The 23,976-nt window shown below is 39.1% G+C and overlaps 2 protein-coding genes across 3 annotated transcripts in view; both read left to right on the forward strand.

Moving 5' to 3' along the window:
* Positions 1–6,045, forward strand: part of ZFR (zinc finger RNA binding protein) — a 57,717-nt gene extending 51,672 nt beyond the window's left edge. Inside the window, exons 18-20 of one of the 2 annotated variants that reach the window (XM_083354796.1) lie at positions 770–881; positions 1,044–1,141; positions 3,651–6,045. In XM_083354796.1, the coding sequence (XP_083210922.1) occupies positions 770–881; positions 1,044–1,141; positions 3,651–3,830 (390 nt within the window). In that variant the 3' untranslated portion in view covers positions 3,831–6,045. Of the gene's footprint in view, positions 1–769; positions 882–1,043; positions 1,142–3,650 lie in introns of those variants that run through there. The other variant, XR_014491466.1, reaches the window with a different exon arrangement.
* Positions 6,046–10,356: 4,311 nt separating this feature from the next.
* The window catches only part of MTMR12 (myotubularin related protein 12), a gene marked incomplete at its 5' end in the record, with an annotated part of 38,810 nt that continues 25,190 nt past the window's right edge, over positions 10,357–23,976 (forward strand). Inside the window, 4 exons of the mRNA XM_083354800.1 lie at positions 10,357–10,620; positions 22,068–22,122; positions 22,710–22,846; positions 23,379–23,451. Coding sequence (XP_083210926.1) covers positions 10,357–10,620; positions 22,068–22,122; positions 22,710–22,846; positions 23,379–23,451 — 529 coding nt within the window. The remainder of the gene's footprint in view (positions 10,621–22,067; positions 22,123–22,709; positions 22,847–23,378; positions 23,452–23,976) is intronic.

The raw sequence follows: 23,976 nt of genomic DNA on the forward strand, positions 1-23,976 counted from the left end.
TTACCAGTGTTCTTCACAAACCAGCCATATGAACTTACTTAAATACATGAACTAAAGTTGACATCTTCTGTTTTGTTGAGTACATTTGTTAGTGGATGGATTAAAGACAATTAAAAGATAATTCCCAATTCCTAAAATTCAGCCAAAGCATTTTCCTTGTATTCCTCACATTCATAACATGTACTGGAGCATTGGTTCGTAAAAGTTAGTACTGAAGGTTTCCATTAGTTTAGAATGATGGAATCATCCAGATACCCTCTCAAGCAATAGCCGAGTCTTTTTGTCAGGTGCAAACAACCAGAACCACTGATAAAAAATCTAAGGCAGAACATAAATGGTGTAGCTACCTGTGTTACAATAATTTCAGCAGACTGACTGCATTCCATTGGGAACAGTCAGCTAAGACTTCAGGGATTCTAGGGGACGTCTATGCTTACGCCCCTCCAGTCTAGCTGGAGATTCCGCCACATTTTTTCACCTAATAACAGGTCACACCACCCCCACTCTGTTCACTCTGTTGATCTGTTACAGAGAGTTTTAATTTTCTTTTTACTTACGTTCTCCTAAAGCAAGCTTCTTGGTATAGTTGATGTCAGGTTTAGCCATGGATGGAATGCGATCACTGCTTTTCTCAGGGAATGTAAGAATTTAACCTATTGTTAGTGAACTCTGTTGCACAAAACCAGAAGCAACTTCCACAGTAATAAGTTCTGCTATATGATTTAAATGAAAATGTAGGCAGTGGCTTATTTTTTGCTTATTTATTTAGGCAATGGAATTATTAGTAGAAAAGGCAATTAGCAGTGCTACTGGACCACAAAGCCCTGGAGATGCATTGCGAAGAGTATTTGAGTGTATATCTTCAGGAATTATACTAAAAGGCAAGTTGATTGATACCCAAAATGAGTAATTTCTTGATTATTAGTTCTGCTGATTATTTATTTATTAAATTTATACTGCCCTTCTTACCTTACTATCCATATTCTTTCTTTAGATTTTAGTAAGGATGAAATAATATTTCTGGTATATCCGGTTTCTTGTAGGTGGTCCCGGTCTTCTCGACCCTTGTGAAAAAGATCCTTTTGATACACTGGCTTTAATGACAGATCAGCAAAGAGAAGACATTACATCAAGCGCACAGGTAATTGAATGTCGTGAATTATGAAGATTATGAAGATAAACAAGCCAACAGTATAATTTAAGTTGAAAATCATTTGCGGTACCTAGTAGTATTTAACACTTGTTTTCAAGTAAATGGAAAATCTTTTTTATATAATTTGGTAATTTAAATTTTCTTTGAGTCAGGCTCAACTCGTATTTATTTCATGACACTGCCATACAGTTCTTTTGGCAAAAGCATGAAAGAGTTTGCTACTTCATTCTTTATGTTCTTTTTTTACCTTCCTGTCTAGTTTACAGCCCTAATATTGCCTAGTTGTCCTATACATGAACTGACATTTTATTTATAAATTATTGCTTTTGACTTAAAAATGAAGTCACTACGCAAACAATAGTAGATGAGCAAAAATGAAATGTTCTGTAGAAAATTGTAGCGAGTACCTGCTTGCCTCATTATGCATATAACATAGATACCAAATACTAAAACACGTGATAGGTCCACTATGGTGTCCCATGATTCATGTATATTGGGCAATGTATCTCTAGAGCTCAATTCAAAACTTTCTAGAGCTTACAGTATCCTGTTTCTCCCCTCCCCTCCCCATGCCATACAATTAAGTATGATTTTCCATTGTATTTTTCAACTACCATAGTATTGTTTGAGCTGATTTCCCTCCTCCTCTCGACTCAAAACACATCATAACAGGACAAGTTATTCATCATGATCCAGCTTTCAGTTTATTATTCTCAGAACCCATTTTGCATTGGAGCATAATAAATGCTCTCTTTTTTTGGCTTGGATGAAGATCATAGTTGCCTTAGCCCATAGGTCTGCAACCCGCGGCTCTTTCAGTCATCTCCTGTGGCTCCCAGTCCTCTGCCATGTGCAGTCAAAAAAAAAAAGGGGGGGACTAAAAAAGTTCAACCAATCAATTCAAATATGCAGGGTAGGTGCATATCTCGCCTTGGCTCCACTCTTCAGTCAAACCCTGTTCTGCACATGCACACACATTTTTTGCGGCTCCCAGTTTTTCCTTTTGTGAGGGAACCGGTTCCGAGTGGCTCTTTCACTGTTTCAGGTTGCTGACCCCTGCCTTAGCCAGACACTCCCACTTCCTGTAGCAGATTTTAAAGGTTGCAATTTCCAAAGCATTTGTGTTCTTTTAGTTTCTTTCACATCCCCATTGCCCATAGAGCATTGGATCCTACATCACCATTATAGGCACTGAAAAAAAATCACTTAATAAGGTTTGAAGCCTTCTGAGTGGTCTGCCAACCTAATTCCATGCAAGATAAAAAGAAAAAGATGGATAAAGGCCTATCACTTCCCTGATTCCAGGTCTCTAATTCTTTTCCATCATGTCCTTCTCTAATCCTGGTACCACAAATTCTGGTCTTGATGGCCTTTTCAGCCCATATACCTCAGTTGACACCAGCTTCTCCTCATACACAGAAATCAATCTCAGAATGAGAAATCTGAAATAAGTTTGCCTTAAGATCTATTACTCTGTAATACCTTCTTTTCTCCCATCATAAGTCTTGTTTGGACAATGATCCGTGTCATTTCTTGAGATGATTGTATTCCCTGCTATTTCATTCTGTATTGGGGTCCGTGCCAGTGTCTCTGAACTTGACAATAGTGTCTCTGATTCTATACTGCGATTATCCCAATCATCCTTCAAAGGATTTAGATACTTTCTATAACAATTTTTCATCCCACTCACATTTTGACCAAAATATCAAACTTTCAGCTAGAGGAACTTTACCATCTCATATCAAGATTTTTTTAGCCAGATGTTGGCATTGTTTAGACACCCAACATAGCAGATTTACAGACATCAGCCTGAAAGCATATCATACATTTTGGGATCACATGGCTCACTTTTAAGATATATGTGATTCCATAACAGATGATGTTTTCTGGAGCATTTTGCAAATTTATCATTTTATGTTCTAGATTAAACTGTTGCTATATCAAACCATCATTTCTAAGCATCTCATTTGTTCCTTCTTGGAAAAATTTGTCTTGGGGACTAGATTCCTCTCATTTTTTTCTTTATTGTTTTTTATAGGCACATTAATATCTCTGGGAAGGCCATCAATTAGGGACCATTGTTATCTCAAATATTTTTGAGGCAGCTCTTTTTTTATATATCAATGCTCTCATCATTGATACATTCATGTCAGGATGAGGAGTTCACATCGAAGATCTCTGCATACAACAGCCTGAGTATAAACATAGATATCACAAAATTTATTGAGCTTCTCATAGTTTGGAATTCCGTGGTAATCAAAAAGTCTGCACGCCAAATTATTCTGTAAATTAGCAATTTCCAAATATGTACAGATATATAACTTATGTAATTCACAGATGACTGGAGTTCCAGTTAAGTAACAATTCTTGTACTGAAAAAAATATGTGTTAAATAAGTTTTTTTTTGGTGCTGGAAATTAAAACTAATTGGTCTCTGTTCTTATGAAGTTGAAATTCAGTCCATCTGATTTCCTTTTTCTATCCTTCTTGCTACTAGTTTGCACTGAGACTCCTTGCATTCCGTCAGATCCACAAAGTTCTAGGAATGGATCCTTTGCCCCAGATGAACCAGCGTTTCAATATTCACAGCAATCGAAAAAGGAGAAGGGACAGTGATGGAGTAGATGGATTTGAAGCTGAGGGGAAAAAAGACAAGAAAGACTACGATAACTTTTAATCAAGAAGTTTGTGTGTGCATTGTTAACACAACAAGGTGAAAATGGAAGCCATTTGTTGTAAAAAACAATATCTGTTCAAGTACAACTGCCCCCAAAAGTTGCAAATACTTTTGTGCAGCATTCACACCATTTGAAAGAATGTGCAGACTTAATTATGATAGAAAAAGATTACTAATGAAAACTGTATTTCAATTTTTGGTTTGTTTTTAGCCTGCCTCCTTTCTTTAGGTTCTAAAATATATCTCTTTATTTCTGTTCTTTATGTTTAACTGGTCACTGTGTACTTACGTTGTACTGTATTTAATACATTGTTAGCGTGTTTGCTTTGTGTATTTGCAAATATGTTTAAATTTTTTACTTACTTTTCACATTTGTAAGTTGCTTTGTATTGAAAAATGGTAAATACAGCTCCTCCTCCTTCACTTAATATTTTAGAGCAGAACACTTTTTTATAAAGTGGGGCTGCAGGAGTATTTCTCTTTAATGTGAAGCGTTAACAACCTCTTATCCTGCTATTTAAGTGCTTTCAGTTTAATGTTTCTGCCAATTCCATGGCATTTGTCTTATCTAGTGATATAATGGTGTAATTAAGACAGATTTGTGTTATTCTAATCAGGTTTGTTGTTAGTTACACATTAGCAGTATAAATGCAAACTGTATATGGTATGAACAGCAATTTTAGCAATTGATCAAAAATTGCATGATTTTGTTTTTTAATAGAATGGCTTTTTAAAAGTATTGTTTTAGGCTTCATCTCTAGGGCTTTGTTCAGTTGATTTTGACATAGCAAGGCCAAAAAATAATTTTCTGAAATGTTGCAGAAACTGTAAGCAAGAGGACAGTTTTTCCTGTTTGGGTGGAGTTTGGCTAACTATTTTTGGAGAGCTTTATAAGTATGGTAATTATATCATTAGCTCTGAATTAAAATAATTGTTTGCCATATCAGTGCCTGTGAAATGGTTCCTTTGCTGTTTTTGTACCAAATTATACAATAATTTTCATTTAAACCTAAAATTGAAGATAACAGTATCTCATAAATTGAAGCCTATGCTATAAAGGAAAAATAGCAGAAAATTATTTGTGGCCATAATGTATGCTTATTTCTCCTTCAAACAGCTAAATATTATAGCAGTGGTGTAATTCAGTCTACATCTGCCTGTTGATGTATGCTTTGGTTCACAGGTGTGATTTGTTACAACACTACAGTTGAATACACAAATAAAGACTAAAAATGTACTAAGTGATGTACTATTGATTGTACACTCAGGACAGATACCCCTATTATTAGTTACACTAATTTACCATATATCAATTTAGCAATGTTCATAATGTTCCTAAAGGTGCCCTTGGAAATATGACATTTTGAATCAGTCTAATTTCAATAAACTACCTTAAGCTTTCTGTTCCAATCAGATTGCAAAATTCTTGACCTTTCAAAATGTTTGAATTTGCCATGTCCATTGCCTTGAGCTTTTGCAGGAAAGACAAAATACACTTCTAATAAGAGTAGAAATGAAATCATCAGCTGCTGTGAATTTCTCCCTCACATAAAGTTGTGAGAGTTGAATTTCCAGACACTTTCCTGAAACGATTTGAAAAAAATTATCTAAAATACTAGTAAGCGTTAACTGGTTCTTCAGAAACATATGTGGAGACAAGAGGCATCATACTTCCTTGAATAGTAAAATATATTGATTATAATTATATTTTGCATCTTAATATGTATGCAATATAAAGCACATAAGTCAAAATAAATTATGTGCATGTGTCTGGTGATGTGCAACTGGGTTTTTTGGGGGCTGGGACTTCAATTTCTGTTTCTTAAAAGGGAAATTCTCTTTAAAAACAGTAACTTTAGATTGTCCCTAGTATAAAAAAAAGAGTCCAAAAATGAGGAATCTTTTCATCAGCAAGATACATGTGCAAATACTTTCCATAGATGAAATTCATCCCAATGAAGAAAGTACTGGCTCCCTTTACAGTATGTTTGTCGTTACGATAGGCAGTTTCAGATAATGAAATTTCTGAGCCAAGCATTAGTGCAGCATCTCTTAACAAGAGAAGCAAAATAACCAATTTGCTGGTGTATACCCAGAGTTAAACATGAATAGCAGCTTTCTAGAGACTAGGGAAAAAATGTGCCAAAGCTAATTAGAATCGTGCCTGTTTTGTACTATTTGTTTCATTTTGTTAATTAAAGATGATGGAAAAGGGGGGGGGGTGTTCACATCAGTTTGATTTTTTTATCTTGGTAAAGCTTTTGTATAAATTTAGTTCAAATAACCTTGTTAGCTTTTATCTCTTGCATTCTTTTTTCCCCAATCTCACTCCTTAAGAAGAAAAGCTTTTTTTATGCTTATTCTGGTAGTTGAGTCATGACAACTGGACTTCTTTTCTGTTGGTTAGAAACTTGTCACATGATCAAAATCTGCTTAGCAACCAACATGTATCCACAATAGTAGCAAGATCCAGGGATCATTTGAACACCATTTATGACCTTCCCAGCTGATTTCTGATAAGGGAAGTCTAATGGGAGAACTTAACTCCCACCCAAGTGATTTGCTTAACAATCAGGTGCAACTACTCATTTAAAAAAATCACCTTGCTTAGTAATTGAAATTGTGATTGTAAGTTAAGGACTACCTGTATAAAAATTCAGATAGCTTGCCTCCAAAAAAAAAATTAAACCAGAACATCTGGGTTTATATGCATTTAGTAGTTTTTGGCTGGGTTATAATAGATTGTTTGTTGAAAGGATATGTGGAATAAAACCTCCCATGCCTCTGGCCAGTGATGTATATACTATACTAGCCTTGCAATTTTGAATGGGAAGGCCTAAAAATTAGACTGAAGTTCTGTACAGCTTTGACTGGGAATAGGTTCCACTGAATGAAGTAGGGCTTCTCAGTAAATACAAATAAGATTAAGCTTGTTTGATTATACATAGATAATTTTTAAAACTTGGATAAGACTTTGTTTTCTTCAAAGAAATCAGATACAGGATTATCAACATTTTAGAATTTGAGAAATAGTGGCGCAAGTATTTACTAAATACATGTGGACTTAACTGTATTGATTACTTTTTTCCCTCTGCTTTAAAAAGAAATAAACAATACATTCAAGATGGGTGTCTTACAAATCTACTGTTTGTTTAATTGCTGAAGAAATTGGTTTACATATGGTGCTAGATCAAAACCAAACAAATTCCTGCAGGGCTAGGGCAACACTTGAATCAGCTCTTAAATCTTTTAAAACTTTAAATATCTTTTAAGTCCCAATCAGCATAGCCAGTGATTATGCAAGTTGGAATCCAAAATATCTGGGAAGCTCCAGATTTCATCAATAATGCATTATGCAATGTTCAAACAGAGTTCTGGAATTGTTTATTTCTACTACAGAGCAAACAAAATGTTAGCATGCTTGTTTAACCAAGCAATAATTCAACATTAAGGACATTGTTCCTAAATTCCAGTAAAATTTTCACTTGGATCTAACAATCATATCAGTGAAAACCTTTTCTTTGATTAACAATGGTGTGAACTGGCTATCTAGAAGTAGCTGTTTTATTGGTCTTACTGGGTCATTTAATATTTAAGCCATTGAGAACACTACTGCTTTCTTCCAGGAAATACTGCATTTCTATTAAGCTACAGTTGAGACAGTAAGTTACTGGAGTAGAAACCTCAAGCAACCATTTTCCAAGTCCCCAAACTCCTGAATTTTTAAAAAGAGAAAGCTTTCTGCAGATACATTGATAAATGACTTCAACTATTTTAGGGGTCAGAACCAGTGACCCCTTATTCAGACTAAGTTTATAATTACTATTACCATCAGAGCTATTTGCAAATCAATTGTACAAGATCTCAAGAGCACTACTGCCAAGGAATCAGTTATTTCAAGCCTAGAGTTTATTATGCAATAATGAAAAAGCTGCTGGTAAGAACTGTTCTGAATCAATCCATCTGGGCTGTCAGAATTGTTAGGGTATTTCCTTCATGGTCAAGAAAGCTAAAATTTGCTGCAAGATTGCATTTTTAAGGGGGTAAGCACAGAGAGAGAGACAACGGTGGTTGAATTCACTCCCTACCATAGGCCAAAGTGCCATCGTGTTTCTGAAAACTCAGCTTTATGCAGATTCTGAAGAAGCTTCTTGGATGAAAAGTGAAATGTTTTCAAGGGAGAAAAAAAACAAAGGAAAGCTTCCCTTTTGGAAAAACACCTTTGGGACAACCATGACCTGGATGACTGAGAATCTCCACAGACATTCAGATTCTGAAGAAACTCATGACAGAGACACAAGCACCAAAAAAGCACCCCAAAATGAAATTAAAAAATAATATAAATATTTACTGTACTGGTTCTGGTGAATCTCCCTGGACATAATCAGTTGGTCTTTAGTGAAATAATTTTACTGTAGTTCAGTCCCAAAGATAAGAATGGTTTCCATGTGTCAGCAATAAATGGGATGATCATCACTGGTTTAACTTAGCAAAGCAAGTATGCTTTGAACCCTGTTTCCAGGGCAGCATGGTTTGTCCCCACCAATTCCCTGAAGTGCTGCTCATTCCAATGCATGCTCCAGTTTTTAGCCATTTTCATTTCCATTTTACAAACACAAATAAATTGCTAATGCTTCACTTGTATAAAAGGAACAAAATGGTGCTTTTTCTGACTTGCAGGCTAGGAAAAAGTGTTAATCGTGATTTGTTTTTGGCTTAGTATATTGTATTTGGCTATGGCTCATATATCCTAAATTTATGATTTAGCATGATGCACAAGCCTAACCAATTATGGATAATTAATTAAACTGTGCTTAAGGAAACTATGACTTAGTACAGTATATGAATCGGGCATTTGTGTTATCCATATAAATAAGGCAGGAGCCATTGACATTGGCCTAGGTACAATACTTGTGTAACTATAATTTCTGAAAATGCCACCTCAGATAAAGGATATGACAACAATCTAATATGTGTAGGTTATCACAGCCTGGATGACTGCATCTATATCACTCTCCAGAACAGATGCAACCAAGCATCAGACTGAATGGCACCATGTGCTAGTGAAACCTTAAAGGGGAGAGAAACGCAACATGGTTACTTCAGATCAGCCGTTGGTAATCTATTTCAAATAAAGCTACCTTTTGCAATTGACTGAGGGTGATTTGATCAATGACCATATTGTTCAAGTGGTATTCCAGATATTTTGGGATTGCATCCATGGTGCTATTATTTTATCGTATATCCTGGCGAATGACTGCTGTGGTGCTGCAATATTCGTAATTTCGGGACATGCTTGTAAACACTAGGGGGCACTAATCGCGGAACAAGTGTTAAGTAAACACTTGTAATTCAGAATTACCTGTGTGTATGTGTGTGTGTACATGCTGTAATCATCATAAATGTGAAAAACGGTCATAAGTCATATTTCAGTGCTGTTGTAACTATGAACAGTCACCAAATGAACTGTTGTAAGTTGAGGGCTGCATTTTTCCCAATAACCTTGTAAGATGATGGGCTGAGAGAGACCCAATGGCCCAGTCACCCAGCTGTGTTTGTTATCTCTTCTATAATAGTTGTGTGTTGTGTGAGTTTCTCAGCATCCTTCATTCTATCGAACCCCCTAAGAATATTTCGTTACAAAAATAGTAAATCTTAGAACTCATGCAGAATTCAAAAGATATTTTTTTAAAAAATGCACTGTGTGAAAAAAAGGAATCTCGACTGAGCGTATACTTTTACATTGATAGGTAGTATATATAAAGGTAAAGGTTCCCCCACACATGTGTGCTAGTCATTTCCGACTCTAGGGGCCGGTGCTCATCTCCGCTTCAAAGCCGAAGAGCCAGCGCTTGTCCAAGGACGTCTCCGTGGTCATGTGGCCGGCATGACTAGACGCCAAAGGCACACAGAACGCTGTTACCTCCCCACCATAGTGGTCCCTATTTTTCTACTTGCATTTTGACTTGCTTTCAAACTGCTAGGTTGGCAGAAGCTGGGACGAGTAACAGGCGCTCACTCTGTTACGCAGCACTTGGGATTCGACCCGCCAAACTGCCGACCTTCTGATCGATACGCTCAGCGTCCTAACCCATTGAGCCACCGTGTCCCTTAGTATATATAATAATTAGTATATAAAAGCAATGCGTGACCACACGACGGGCAATCCATTCAAAGTCCGAACTTCCAGCAGGACGGGGGAAAAAAAAAAGAAGAAGGAGCCAATGAGGAAGCCTCGCAGAGGCTTTTGCTTTACGGATTGGGCAAAGCAAGTATCAATCCAAGCTCGTTCTTGAGGCTGTGATTGGATTCTCTTCTCGCTCTTCCCAACCCTCCAGGATCTAGAGCTGAAGGGCCCCCCCACAAGCCCCTCCCCGCCCCCGTTGGGGCGGTCCGCCGCCTTGATTGAACGCGCGCTGGCCCAATGGCGGCGCCGCCTCCGGGGCCCTTCCTCCAGAAATGGGGAGGATCGGGGAGGGGCCCGCCGCGAGGCGCGCGGGAGAGCAGGCGGAGGCCCGTCGCGGCGATGGGAGGGATCAACTCCTTCAGACGGAACAGGGCGGCGTTGACGGCGGAGGCGGAGGATGCGGAGTCCTCCTGGGAGGAGCTGCCGACACCGCCGACGACGTTGCCGACGCCCCTGCCCGCCGGCACCGGCTGGAGCAGCAGCAGCAGCAGCAGCGCCGCCGCCGCGGGGGGGACTTCGTGGGGGAAAGCCATGCTGGGCGCCGGGGTGGGCGCGGGGGCTAAGCCGGCCAAGCCCTCCTTCGTCTCCTACATCAGCCCTGAGGTGAGGCGAGGCGAGGCGGCGGGCGCTGCGAAGAGTTCCCGCCAGGCCAGCGGTGGCGGCCTCCTGGAAGGCGGCTGGCTTTCCGGGTTTCCTCTTGTGGCGGCCACGGCTCTTCCGGGGGGGTTTATTCATTGCATCAATCCCATTCCTAATATTGTATCATTAGGATAAGTGTCGTGGGCAGTGAAATTGTAAGTGGTGATAATTCTGTAAATGAGGTTTCTTTTCTCATTTAGATCCTATTGCCTTAGGTCAGGGGTAGTAGGCAACCTCGGCTCTTTTATGACTCATGGACTTCAACTCCCAGGATTCCTGAGCCAGCTATGCTGGCTCAGGAATTCTGGGAGTTGAAGTCCATGAGTCATAAAAGAGCCGAGGTTGCCTACCCCTGCCTTAGGTTGATATAACAACTTCTAGTTCACCTGAAATATGTAGTGATGGTGCATTGATTTGTTTTCTCGGCTATGCAGACTTCAGGTTGCTATTATAAGTTTAGTGTTTCACTGTAGATAAAATATATGACATTTAGAAAACAGGTATAATTTCCTCTTGTGGCGGCCACGGCTCTTCCGGGGGGGGGTTTGTCGTCCTGTGGGGAAAAACTTGGGCTTCTTTGTGGGTTGAGGGTGCCGTCGTTGCAGCCACGCCCGCCTCCCATCCCTCGTCTAGGAAGAACGTTAGTGTCCTTAATTTTTTTCCCCACAATAAATAGTTTGCCTGGTATGCAACGTTTATGGTTAACTGTGTTTATGGTTGGCTGGCTTCCTGTTAGCGGTTGTCAAAACATTTTTTTTTAATGCAAAATGCAACCGTCGTGAAAGAAATTAGCTCCTTTCTCTACGGTAAAAAGGAACCTAAGATTAGATAATACTGAGACTGCTACATATTGAGCTTAAACATTTATTCATTGCGTCAATCCCATTCCTAATATTGTATCATTAGTTATAAGTATCGTGGGCAGTGAAATTGTAAGTGGTGATAATTCTTTAAATGAGGTTTCTTTTCTCATTTAGATCATATTGCCTTAGGTCAGGGGTAGTAGGCAACCTCGGCTCTTTTATGACTCATGGACTTCAACTCCCAGAATTCCTGAGCCAGCGTAGCTGGCTCAGGAATCCTGGGAGTTGAAGTCCATGAGTCATAAAAGAGCCGAGGTTGCCTACCCCTGCCTTAGGTTGATATAACAACTTCTAGTTCACCTGAAATATGTAGTGATGGTGCATTGATTTGTTTTCTCGGCTATGCAGACTTCAGGTTGCTGCTATTATAAGTTTAGTGTTTCACTGTAGATAAAATATATGACATTTAGAAAACAGGTATAATTTCCTCTTGTGGTGGCCACGGCTCTTCCGGGGGGGTTGTCGTCCTGTGGGGAAAAACTTGGGCTTCTTTGTGGGTTGAGGGTGCCGTCGTTGCAGCCACGCCCGCCTCCCATCCCTCGTCTAGGAAATGATGGCTGGGATCCCTCTTCCTCAGTCAAGGGAGCCTTGGGGGGGCAGCAGGAAATGGGGGGCAGGACCCCTAATGAGCATTTTTACTCTTGGCATCCGCGTCCTCTCGGTTTATCAGCCTTCGGGAGGAGAGGGCTTATCCAACACTCTTGTGTCTGTGTGTCAAAAGGCTTCTTGGGGTTGGGGGGGGCTCCTGGCGCTGCCAAAATAGAGGAGAAAGGTGCCGTTTTCCGTCTTTCCCTTTTGCTGGTAAGAAAGGCAAAAGAAACGCGGGTGGGGAGGGTAAAAGGTGGGAAGAGTTGCATGTGTGAAACAGGATCCTTGTACTTTCCCCCCCCTTCCCGGGTGCATCTTTGTGAATGAGCGTCAATTGCCCTCTGGAAGCACCTGCTTCCTCAGGTAAAGCATGTGGTTTTTTATAAAATAATTAATAATAATAATAATAATAATAATAATAATAATAATAATAATGACTTTGTAATAATGCCACTTGGGGTGTGTGTGAAAGCCCTAATAAAGCAAGCATATACATAGAATGAAGGCTACTGCTAAGCTTGTAAGCCGCCCTGAGTCTTCGGAGAAGGGCGGGATATAAATGGAAATAAAAAAAATAATTAATAATAATAATAATAATAATAATAATAATAATAATAATAATAATAATAATAATAATAAAGTTGGAAGGGACCTTGGAGGTCATCTAGTCCAACCCCCTGCTCAGGCAGGAAACCTTATACCATTTCAGGCAAATGGCTGTCCATTCTCCTCTTAAAAACTTCCAGTGTTGGAGCATTCACCGCTTCTGGAGGCAGGTTGTTCCACTGGTTAATTGTTCTAACTGTCAGGAAGTTTCTCCTTAGTTCTAGGTTGCTTCTCTCCTTGATTAGTTTCCATCTGTTGCTTCTTGTCCTGCTTTCAGGTGCTTTGGAGAATAGCTTGATTCTCTCTTCTTTGTGGCAGCCCCTGAGATATTGGAACACTGCTATCATGTCACCCCTCACCCTTCTCTTCATTAAACTACACATACCCAATTCCAGCAACCATTCCCTACTTTATAATCGGTGTATCGGGGGATGAGCCCATGTTTTAAGTTCAATTTTAAAAGCTAAAGGGGTTTGTCGTCGGGATGCAGCAGAGGAAGAGAGTTTACCGAGAAAGGAGTAAGGTTTCAGACTGCTTCATTTTCAGCTCTTCAGGAATAAAATCCGTGAAAAGCGATATCCAGAACTAATAAAATAATACTTGAAGTTATGGAGTTGGGGGAAGTTATTTCTAGTCATAAAGATTTCCGTAAGGCCTTCCAAAAGGATCTTAAAATGCTTCCATTGTACATCTGTAAGATTGAATATGCTTATGTCTTAGTTAATATTTAAGGTGCTGTAAGACTCACTGTAGTTAGACTAAAAATGAAACTTTGCAGTGCTATAGAGTAATTGTGCCACATTTAATAGCCTGTATCTTTAGTACCGTTGTGCTAAGTAAGGTCTGTGCCTGCATTTTCCAAAGCACACTTCAGTTAGTTTATTGAGATTTGCTTTAAGCAAGCAAATACAGCCATATTACCTTAAGTATTTTCCCCTTCATGGATTACTGCCTTGTCGTGGCGAAGGGGCTTGCGTAATTCAATGAAGCTATGAGCTATGCCGTGCAGGGCCACCCAAGATGGAAAGGTCATAGCAGAGAATTCTGACAAAACGTGATCCACTGGAGAAGGAAATGGCAACCCACTCCAGTATCTTTGCCATGAAAACCCTATGGACAGTACCAAAAGGCAAAACGATATGACGCTGGAAGATGAGCCCCTCAGGTCGGAAGGCGTCCAATATGCTACTGGGGAAGAGCAGAGGGCTAGTACTAGTAGCGCCAGAAAGAATGAAGCGACTGGGCCAAAGCCGAAAGGACGCTCAGCTGTGGATATGTCTGGTGGTGAAAGGAAAGTCCGATGCTGTAAAGATTTTTTCTCCATAGGAACCTGGAATGTAAGGTCCATGAATCAAGGAAAGCTGGACGTGGTCAAACAAGAGATGACAAGACTAAACATCGACATCTTAGGTATCAGCGAACTAAAATGGACAGGAATGGGTGAATTTAATTCAGATGACCATCAGGTATACTACTGTGGGCAAGAATCCCTCAGAAGAAATGGAGTAGCCTTCATAGTCAATAAAAAAGTAGGAAAAGCAATACTGGGATACAATCCTCAAAATGACAGAATGATCTCAGTTCGAATCCAAGGCAAACCATTCAATATCACAGTAGTCCAAGTCTATGCCCCAACCACCGGTGCTGAAGAGGATGAAATTAACCGGTTCTATGAAGCCCTACAGCACCTTATAGAACTAACACCCAAAAATGATGTCCTTATCATCATGGGGGATTGGAATGCTAAAGTAGGAAGCCAAAAGATAACCGGAATAACAGGCAAGTTTGGCCTTGGAGTACAAAATGAAGCAGGGCACAGGCTGATAGAATTTTGTCAAGAGAATACGATGGTCATAGCAAACACTCTTTTCCAACAACCCAAGAGACGGCTTTACACATGGACATCACCAGACGGTCAACACAGAAATCAGATTGACTATATGCTCTGCAGCCAAAGATGGAGAAGCTCTATACAGTCAGTAAAAACAAGACCAGGAGCTGACTGTGGCTCAGACCATGAGCTTCTTGTTGCAAAGTTTAGGCTTAAATTAAAGAAAGTAGGGAAAAGCGCTAGGCCAGTCAGGTATGAATTAAATCATATCCCTGTTGAATATACAGTAGAGGTGACAAATAGATTTAAGGAATTAGATCTGATAGACAGAGTGCCTGAAGAACTATGGACAGAGGTTCGCAACATTGTACAAGAGGTAGCAACCAAAACCATCCCAAAGAAAAAGAAATGCAAGAAAGCAAAATGGCTGTCTGAGGAAGCTTTGCAAATAGCTGAGGAAAGGAGGGAAGCGAAAGGCAAGAGAGAAAAAGAAAGATATGCCCAATTAAATGCAGAATTCCAAAGCATAGCTAGAAGAGATAAGAATGCCTTCTTAAATGAACAATGCAAAGAAATAGAAGAAAACAATAGAATAGGGAGGACCAGAGATCTTTTCAAGAAAATTAGAGAGATGAAAGGAACTTTTCATGCAAAAATGGGCATGATAAAGGACCGAAATGGCAGGGACCTAACAGAGGCAGAAGAGATTAAGAAGAGGTGGCAGAATTACACAGAAGAACTATACAAGAATGAGCTTAACATCCCTGACAATCACAATGAGGTAGTCACTGACCTCGAGCCAGACATCCTAGAATGTGAAGTGAAGTGGGCCTTAGAAAAGCTGAGCAACAACAAAGCTAGTGGAGGTGACAGTATTCCAGCTGAGCTATTCAAAATCTTAAAAGACGATGCAGTAAAAGTGCTACACTCAATTTGCCAACAAATTTGGAAAACTCAACAGTGGCCACAGGATTGGAAAAGATCAGTTTACATTCCAATTCCAAAGAAAGGCAGTGCCAAAGAATGTTCAAACTATCGCACCATTGCACTCATTTCTCATGCTAGTAAAGTTATGCTTAAAATTCTACAAGCTAGACTCCAGCAGTATGTGGATCGAGAACTACCAGAAGTACAGGCAGGATTTCGAAGAGGCAGAGGAACTAGAGATCAAATTGCTAACATACGCTGGATCATGGAGAAAGCTAGAGAGTTCCAGAAAAACATCTACTTCTGCTTCATTGACTATGCTAAAGCCTTTGATTGTGTGGATCATAACAAACTCTGGCAAGTCCTTAAAGAGATGGGCATACCAGACCATCTTATTTGTCTCTTGAGAAACCTATATGCGGGCCAAGAAGCAACAGTGAGAACTGGACACGGAACCACTGATTGGTTCAAAATTGGGAAAGGAGTCCGGCAAGGCTGTATACTGTCGCCTTGCCTATTTAATTTATATGCAGAGCACATCATGAGAAAGGCAGGGCTAGATGAATCAAAAGTTGGAATTAAGATTGCTGGAAGAAACATCAACAACCTAAGATATGCAGATGACACCACTCTAATGGCAGAAAGTGAAGAGGAACTAAAGAGCCTCTTGTTGCGAGTGAAGAAGGAGAGTGCAAAAGTTGGGTTGAAACTAAACATTAAGAAAACCAAGATCATGGCATCTGGCCCTCTCAATTCCTGGCAAATAGATGGGGAAGAAATGGAGGTAGTGACAGATTTTATTTTCCTGGGCTCCAAGATCACTGCAGATGGGGACTGTAGCCAAGAAATTAAAAGACGCTTGCTCCTGGGGAGGAAAGCCATGACAAATCTAGACAGCATACTAAAAAGCAGAGACATCACCCTGTCAACAAAAGTGCGTATAGTCAAGGCTATGGTCTTCCCAGTTGCAATGTATGGCAGTGAAAGCTGGACCATAAGAAAGGCTGAGCGCCAAAGAATTGAAGCCTTTGAACTATGGTGCTGGAGAAGACTCCTGCGAGTTCCTTGGACTGCAAGGCGATCAAACCGGTCAGTCCTAGAGGATATCAACCCTGACTGCTCTTTAGAAGGGCAGATTCTGAAGCTAAAACTCAAATACTTTGGCCATCTAATGAGAAGGAAGGACTCACTGGAGAAGAGCCTAATGCTGGGAAAGATTGAGGGCAATAGAAGAAGGGGACGACAGAGAATGAGGTGGCTGGATGGAGTCACTGAAGCAGTGGGTGTGAGCTTGAATGGACTCCGGAGGATGGTGGAGGAGAGGAAGGCCTGGAGGAACGTTGTCCATAGGGTCGCGATGGGTCGGACACGACTTCGCAACTAACAACAACAACAAATTTTCCTCTGGTTATCTGGTTGTCCTAGTTTACTTTAGATAAAACATCATAGTGGTGTCCTTAATACTATTAGAGTCTGCAAACCTGTATGATATAGCTTACTCCCCTTGGAGAGACTTTTTTTTCCACTGCAACTTAAATTTATCTGATGAGCTAAAGGGAATATATGTCCCAAAGTATTTTCATTTTTAGATAGTTGCATCAAACATCCATTAACACCAAAGTTTTGAAAAGCAAATGTATTACATATTGCTTAACAGATTGGTTCTATATCAATTAAATTTGGGTATTGTTAAAAAAAAAGTGCTTTGGGCATGTTGACATAATGTGCTGATCTGCAGCCCAAGGGAAGCAGTGCCTGACCAGGTCATTGCTTCCTGTTTGTTGTTTTGCTGGGAGTTAAGATTTTGGATCCCCCAGAGATAAGTGAAAATAAACTTTTCTTAAGTTTAGATCCATTGTGTCCCTGTTTCACTTCCTATATATGAGCTGTAGGGTGTCTCTCAGAATATAGAGGACCTGAAAAGATTGTAAAGGGAGTACTTCCTTTTCATAGGCACTTGTTGGGGAGGAGGGGGTGTCCTAAACATCAAGATGGTGGGCATGATTAAAGCAAACTCTTTTTTTGCATGTATGCAATGTTTGTGATATGTTTAAAAAAAGGCTATCACTTGCAGGGTTGCACCTGCTTTTTTACACCTCATTCCCTCATGGATACCTTTGAGTAGCTTCATGATCCATATTGTGGAACTGGTCTGGACAAAAGAGGGAGCTCATATTACAAAAGTAAACTTGTTTTAAACTTTGGGTTAAAAACTAGTTAATAAATTGTAGTTCAACTGTGGCTTGAACCAGCATCCAAGTCTAGATGTGTCATATCCATTTAATATGTAGATTAGCAGATCGCATGAAAATTGCAACAGAACTATCATTTAGCCAAAATGGTAGTTAGCTTTGAGACCACCTTATTGCTTTCAAGTGCATTTGTTAAAATGAAAAGCCATTTAATCAGATATTAGTGGAAATATACCTTTCTACATTTGATGTTTGCCATTTTTATATGATATCTGTTTAATCCTTTATTTTCATTCTTGGTTGTACTAAAAATGAAGGATGTTGGAAACATCATGTATTCAAAGAATACATCCCAATATTTCTAACCAATGGTGAAATGTAATTTGTCACAGAGGTAGATTGTCAGCATATGGCCAGAATATGAACAAAGGCTGGTATAATGAATGTTGCTTGGATGATCTAGTCCACAGGTCTGCAACCCGCGGCTCCAGAGCCGCATGCGGCTCTTTCAGCCGTCTACTGTGGGTCCCAGTCCTCTGCTATGTGTAGTCCAAAAAAAAATGTGGGACTAAAAAAGTTTAACCAATCAATTCAAATATGCAGGGTAGGTGGATATCTCGCCTTGGCTCCACTCTTCAGTCAAACCCTGTTCTGCTCATGCACGCATGTATGTGCATGCGCACACATTTTTTGCGGCTCCCAGTTTTTCCTTTTGTGAGGGAACCGGTTCCGAGTGGCTCTTTCACTGTTTCAGGTTGCTGACCCCTGATCTAGTCACTGTATGCAGGATATAAATAATGACATTGGTGGTGCTCACATGACACTCCCATAAATAAATATACCATAGTTTACTCAAGTCAGTTTTTTGGATTTGTGTGACTCGCTGAACCATAAGCTAACCGTATATTGCAGCATTCAGGCAACATGAAGTTGGCTACTTTATGTTGAGTGTATTGTAATATGAACACTTTTTTGTGTACTTTTTCATACAGGTTTCTATCCTTTGGTTAGAAATAAAGTAATTGCAGGATCACTAGCAAATTATTTTTTTGTGGGAACAATTAGTACAGATAAAATTGCTTTGTCTGGATTTTAGCCATGGGCTTCTAGTTAGCTTAAGATGCTGACTGGTAGGAAGGAAGCTGGAATATAATGGGATACACATGGAAGATAAGTATCTGTCAATAAGCTTGTAAGAATTAGGACATTGTATTATTTGGAGTAAAGGAAGAAGCCATTCAAAGTAGAGAATCCTGAATTTAATGGAACTCAAAATGGGTTTCTTCCTTTATAGCTTTTTGATTAATGCTTGAAGAGAAAATTGCAACTGTGTTCAGAATGTTCTGATTTGAGTTGGTAGTGGTGTAGCTAGGAGGATTTATGGTTAGTAGCTTAGTGATAACTGAGACTGTGCACATACAGGGAGCATCCTGTTGTGGACAGTTGAAATAGTGTTAAACTGATTCTGAACAACTTAAATCCTAGATATAACAAATGGAACAAGTTATATTTGAAGATGGACAATGTTAATGAGATGGAGGAACCCTTGGTGTTCTCTGAGCTTGGTTATTTTCATGGTTTCATTAACCAGCTAGATAACATCTTCAATTCTAGAAGAGAATGGGGTTTGCTCTCTATTTTTATATACACTAAGTTGCCTTGTGAGTGTTGGTGGGGGTGACATTTTCTCCTTGGTAAGTTGCTTGATTGGGCTGTTCACTGTTTGTCTGATGTTAATCGAAGTGTTAATCTTTACTTGTTTGGGTATAATTACTGGCCAGGAAGTATTCTGTTATTTTTGCTTCCTTTTTAGCTTTTTTATTGTTCCTTTTGAATGGTATGCAAATATTTATGTGCCTGTTAATGGTGACCTGTCAGTCCCAAGCTTTTCTAGATTCTCACAGATTTCTAGTTGATACTATGGTTAAATCTGTCTATGTGTTATGAAATTAAGGGGTTTTCATCATGTCTTCTGACAGTTATGCTCTGCTAGTCTTCTACTTTTCTGTCTTTTTTTTTTAAAAAATCACTTTACAGTATTAAATTTCAAAAAGAGATAAAATGCAAAGTAACAAAAATAGAGGGATTAGGAAGGGGGGGGGGAAATCAAAGAAAAAAAAAGAAGCCAAAAAGTTACAAAAATATTTCTGCTATTATTGTGCTTATCTATATAGTACCGTAACTGTTTCTTAATAAAAGAAAGATACTTGAACTTGCCCTTCAGGCCAGTTCCATACTGGTTATACTTGTTTTTTAGTTTCATGATTCATGCCCTCCTAGAGACAGATATAGAATAAGTTGAACAATCTGATTTTCATATATAAAATATTATAATGTAATATTCAAATTGTCTAAATCAGGGGTGTCAAACTCAATTTCATTGAGGGCCGCATCAGCATTGCAGTTGCCCTCGGGGGGGGGGGCGGGGGGTATGGCCTGGGTGGGTGTGGCCTACTGGGTGGGCGTGGGTAGAGTGCGTAAGGCCTACTGGATGGGCGTGGCCAGCTCTACATCGTTCGCATCAAGGGTGCCTATGGGGGTCTGGGCAGGAGTGGGACAGATCTGAGGGTCTCTGGCAGAAGGAGGGTCTCTGGGCCAGGGCCAAGGCAGTGGGGGCCGTTCCCTCACTGTTTCCAGGGTGGCTTCACGGGCCACATGAAACCACTTTGCGGGCCGAATCCGGCCCCCGGGCCTTGTGTTTGACATGTCTGGTTAAATTCTTAGCATCAACATTATATTAGCTGCCAGAGGGGCACTATGAGTGCTGACATGTCCTCAGTTGTCTACCTTGCTGCAAGAAAAGCCATCATCTAGGCAGGAGCAGTGCTGCTTTGTTATTGAAATCATTCCTGCAAGAGAACAAAAGAAAGAGAACAAAAGCTGGAGTTAGGGAGGGATGAGTGGTGGCCTTCTGGACAACATCTGCTGATTGCTATGGCATTGTGCAGGACCGATGTCAACAGCATCAATAAATTGCTAGGTAAGTTGAGAATAGAAAATGAAATTGCAGAAAAAGGAAAATATCAACTTTTTCAAATGAGATCTGAAAAGCAAATACAAGAACTAGCAAGCTAAACTATTGGAATGATTCAGATCGTTTTACTTGGGGAGTGGAAGGTTTGATGCTGTGAATATTATTTGGGAAAGGGCAGTATATAAATTTAATAAAATTAAAATTAATATTAGGGCTCTGCAAAGCAACCAATAGGGGTCTTTAGAAAAGAGGTTGGTGGAAGCGAAAAGCCCATAAAGTGCCTAGTAAACCACATCATCCAGGTCGGGGCCTCGGTATGCCAGCAACCAGTCCTCACAAACAAGCAGTGCCATCCATGGGATGCAGGCAGCACACAAAACCACACGCTCACCAGTCCGTGGAAAAACTTTTCTCCATGGAACAGGTCCCTGGTGCCCAAAAGATTAGGGACCTCTGCTCCAGGTGATTTAGCCCAGGGCTTTGTGTCCAGTCTGGCTGGGATTTGCAGATAAGGTCCCCTATTGTATTTCTATGGAAGAAGTGGGGAACAGTAGCTTGGAATGGTTGCTGGTGGCTGTGTGAGCCTGCCTCCCTCCTGGCCACCTGAAGCAAAGGGGAACTGGTTGGAATCAACTAAAATTCTAAAAGATGTATTTTTGTTGGCTTTTCCCACTTAATTTGTAGGGAGTCAAATCAATAATTTGTCAGTCTGATGACATAGAAATTTTAATATTTTGATTGTCAGGATTTCTCTCAAGTCTGCAATCGGAGGTCTTTCCTACCGGTAGTATTAAACCATCAGATAAAATAGAAAACAATCAAACTTGGGGCTTTCAGCATGTAAGACACATTTTCAGACGTTAGAAATCCTTAATTTACACTGTTCCTTTTCACCATCCAAACCAGGTTTTGCTAGTAACTAATTAGGTTTGAGGAACAGATTGTATTATATACTAGGTGCTGTGTTTGTTGAGTAATTTAGAGCATGATAATTCGTCTCAAAGCTTTCTTAACACTAGTTAAAGATTATTAGCAATTTTATTGAGTTTTTGTTTGGATTGTGAGCTTTGTTTTCCTTCTTTTAGTATTTAATACTAAAAAGGGGAGCAAGGAATAGTAGATTTATTTTATTTATTTTTATTTTTATTTTATTTAGATTTATATACCGCCTCTCTCCGAAGGGACTCGGGGCGGTGAATATCGGCAATAGATTATTATAGCTTTCTTGTAATGGTAATCTGTGCTGTTGCTCTGTGCTTATAATTCTCCACAAAAAGATTAGTCTCAAGTTACTGAATAACTCTGGTAAGTGTTTTCTACATGCCAATGTAATACAGCAGAAGTAATTTGCCTTCAAAGCATGTTTTCAGTCTATTGAATATGTAACATTTTGCTTAATATCTGAAGTAATGCAATGTCCTTTCTTCTAGGAAGTGTATGTGAGGCAACCCATAGAAAAAGAAGTGGAACCTCACTTGTTACCAGGTAATGCTAAGTAAATAATATTGCACAATATTGGATGCTGTAGTTGTGCATTACATGATGCAGTTAAGTAGATGTACTGTGTTCTAAGGAATATACTGTATGTCAATGAATGAGTAACTAAATAGAAATAATTCTATTAGTATTGTATTATTATTAGGATACTTTTCAATTTGTGTAACTTAAAAACTCCTTGATTTAAAAAATACATGGTGTTACTTTGAAAAACGAATCTGTTTGCCTTATATCTATGAAAATAGCGGAGACTACTGGCTAAATGGATACCAGGGCAGAAGAATGGTTCCTTTTTATAATGCAATCCTAATTTAGATGAACTGTATATAATTTCCTTAAAATATTATTTTTGATTATTTTCAGATTAAGGGTGACTGTGCCCTGTGTTTAATATTGAGCTGTTAGTGCAGTTTAAAGTGCACTGCTATTTCTCCAGTTTAGAGCAATAACAGTAGCAAAACCCCTTTAATTATATAGCTCATATTATATTTATAGTGATAGCATTTGAGCAACTTGGGATTTGAGAATCTTAAGTAGTTCATTGCAATGTAAGAAGTAAATTTAACTTCTGTTAGGTGAGCTGGTGCTTTGTGAAGCAAACATGGTTTTGAAATTTGTACAAGACGATGGATCAAATCGTGGCACTTTCGGAAAACTTATTTGCACAAACTTCAAGATTTCATTCCTTGGAGAAGAATCCACTTTAGAGGATGTAAGTGATCAAAGTTATTCTTCATCTTTGTGGGCAAATTCTCTTCGTTACATGATGGTTGTATACTTTTTATCTCAATAATGATTTGGGCATGAGGTTTTGTAATAGAATATTGGAAAGCTAAGCTATGCTCTCCTAAAATGAATTTAGTACAAGTTGACATTTTATAGTTTTGAATGTATAATCTATTTAAAGACTTTTAAGAACTTTTTTGGCAGAAAGTGAAAATAGTAAATCCCTGCAAATTAGGATATTGTGGAAAATACCAGGGTTGGTTTTGGCACAGTTCTGGGGAGGATTAGAATCTTTAAAGGGGAAAAAAAAATCTGTGGTTAAGATTCAGCTGTATTTGGTAATGTTGGTGATACTCTGTTTCATTAGTTCTTAGAGGTTTAGTACGGTACTCCAGAAATAAAAAGAACTAATTAACTTTTTGTATGTATGTTCTCTTGTATTGATAGTAAAAGAGAAAACTTATCAAATTATATATTGCGTTCTGTTAAATGTAAGTTAAGGCATTTTCTTCTTCTAGGAACCACAGTTTAAAAATAAAATCTTGGAAGAAAATGACATAACACTTCAATGTATAGATCAACTTTATGGAGGTAGGTTAGCATTAATAATTGCTTTATCTTAATTACTGCACTTGATTATCAGAAATACAAGTTCAGTTTTGTCAAACATGGGTTTAGGTATTTTTTAAATGTAATGTTAATGTTTTAATTTTGTTTTTGATTACAAAACTACACATATTTCTGATAAATAAGACATGCAAAGTGAAGAAGAAGAGTAAGAAATAAGCAAAATCACATTCGGATATAAAAGCAAAGTCTAATTAGATCTGTTGTACAGTACTGCATTCACTATACTTCTCCATTCTTACAAAACCTGCTTCCTTCCCCAAAGGTACTTTTTCACGAGGCAACTGGGCTTTTTTGTTTTTTCTTTGAAGACGTTTCGCTTCTCATCCAAAAAGCTGCTAAACATCTTCAAAGAAAAAATGAAGTGAAAAAGCACCTTTGGGATAACTATGACCTGGCTGGGTGAGCATCTCCATAGACATCCTGCTTCCTTCCATTGTGGACTGTATGGGAGATGAGATTCCCTGAGATAATTTGGTTCTGAACCAC

The sequence above is a fragment of the Vipera ursinii genome (genome assembly GCF_947247035.1).
Source record: "Vipera ursinii genome assembly, chromosome: 2".
Taxonomy (NCBI): Eukaryota; Metazoa; Chordata; class Lepidosauria; order Squamata; family Viperidae; genus Vipera; species Vipera ursinii.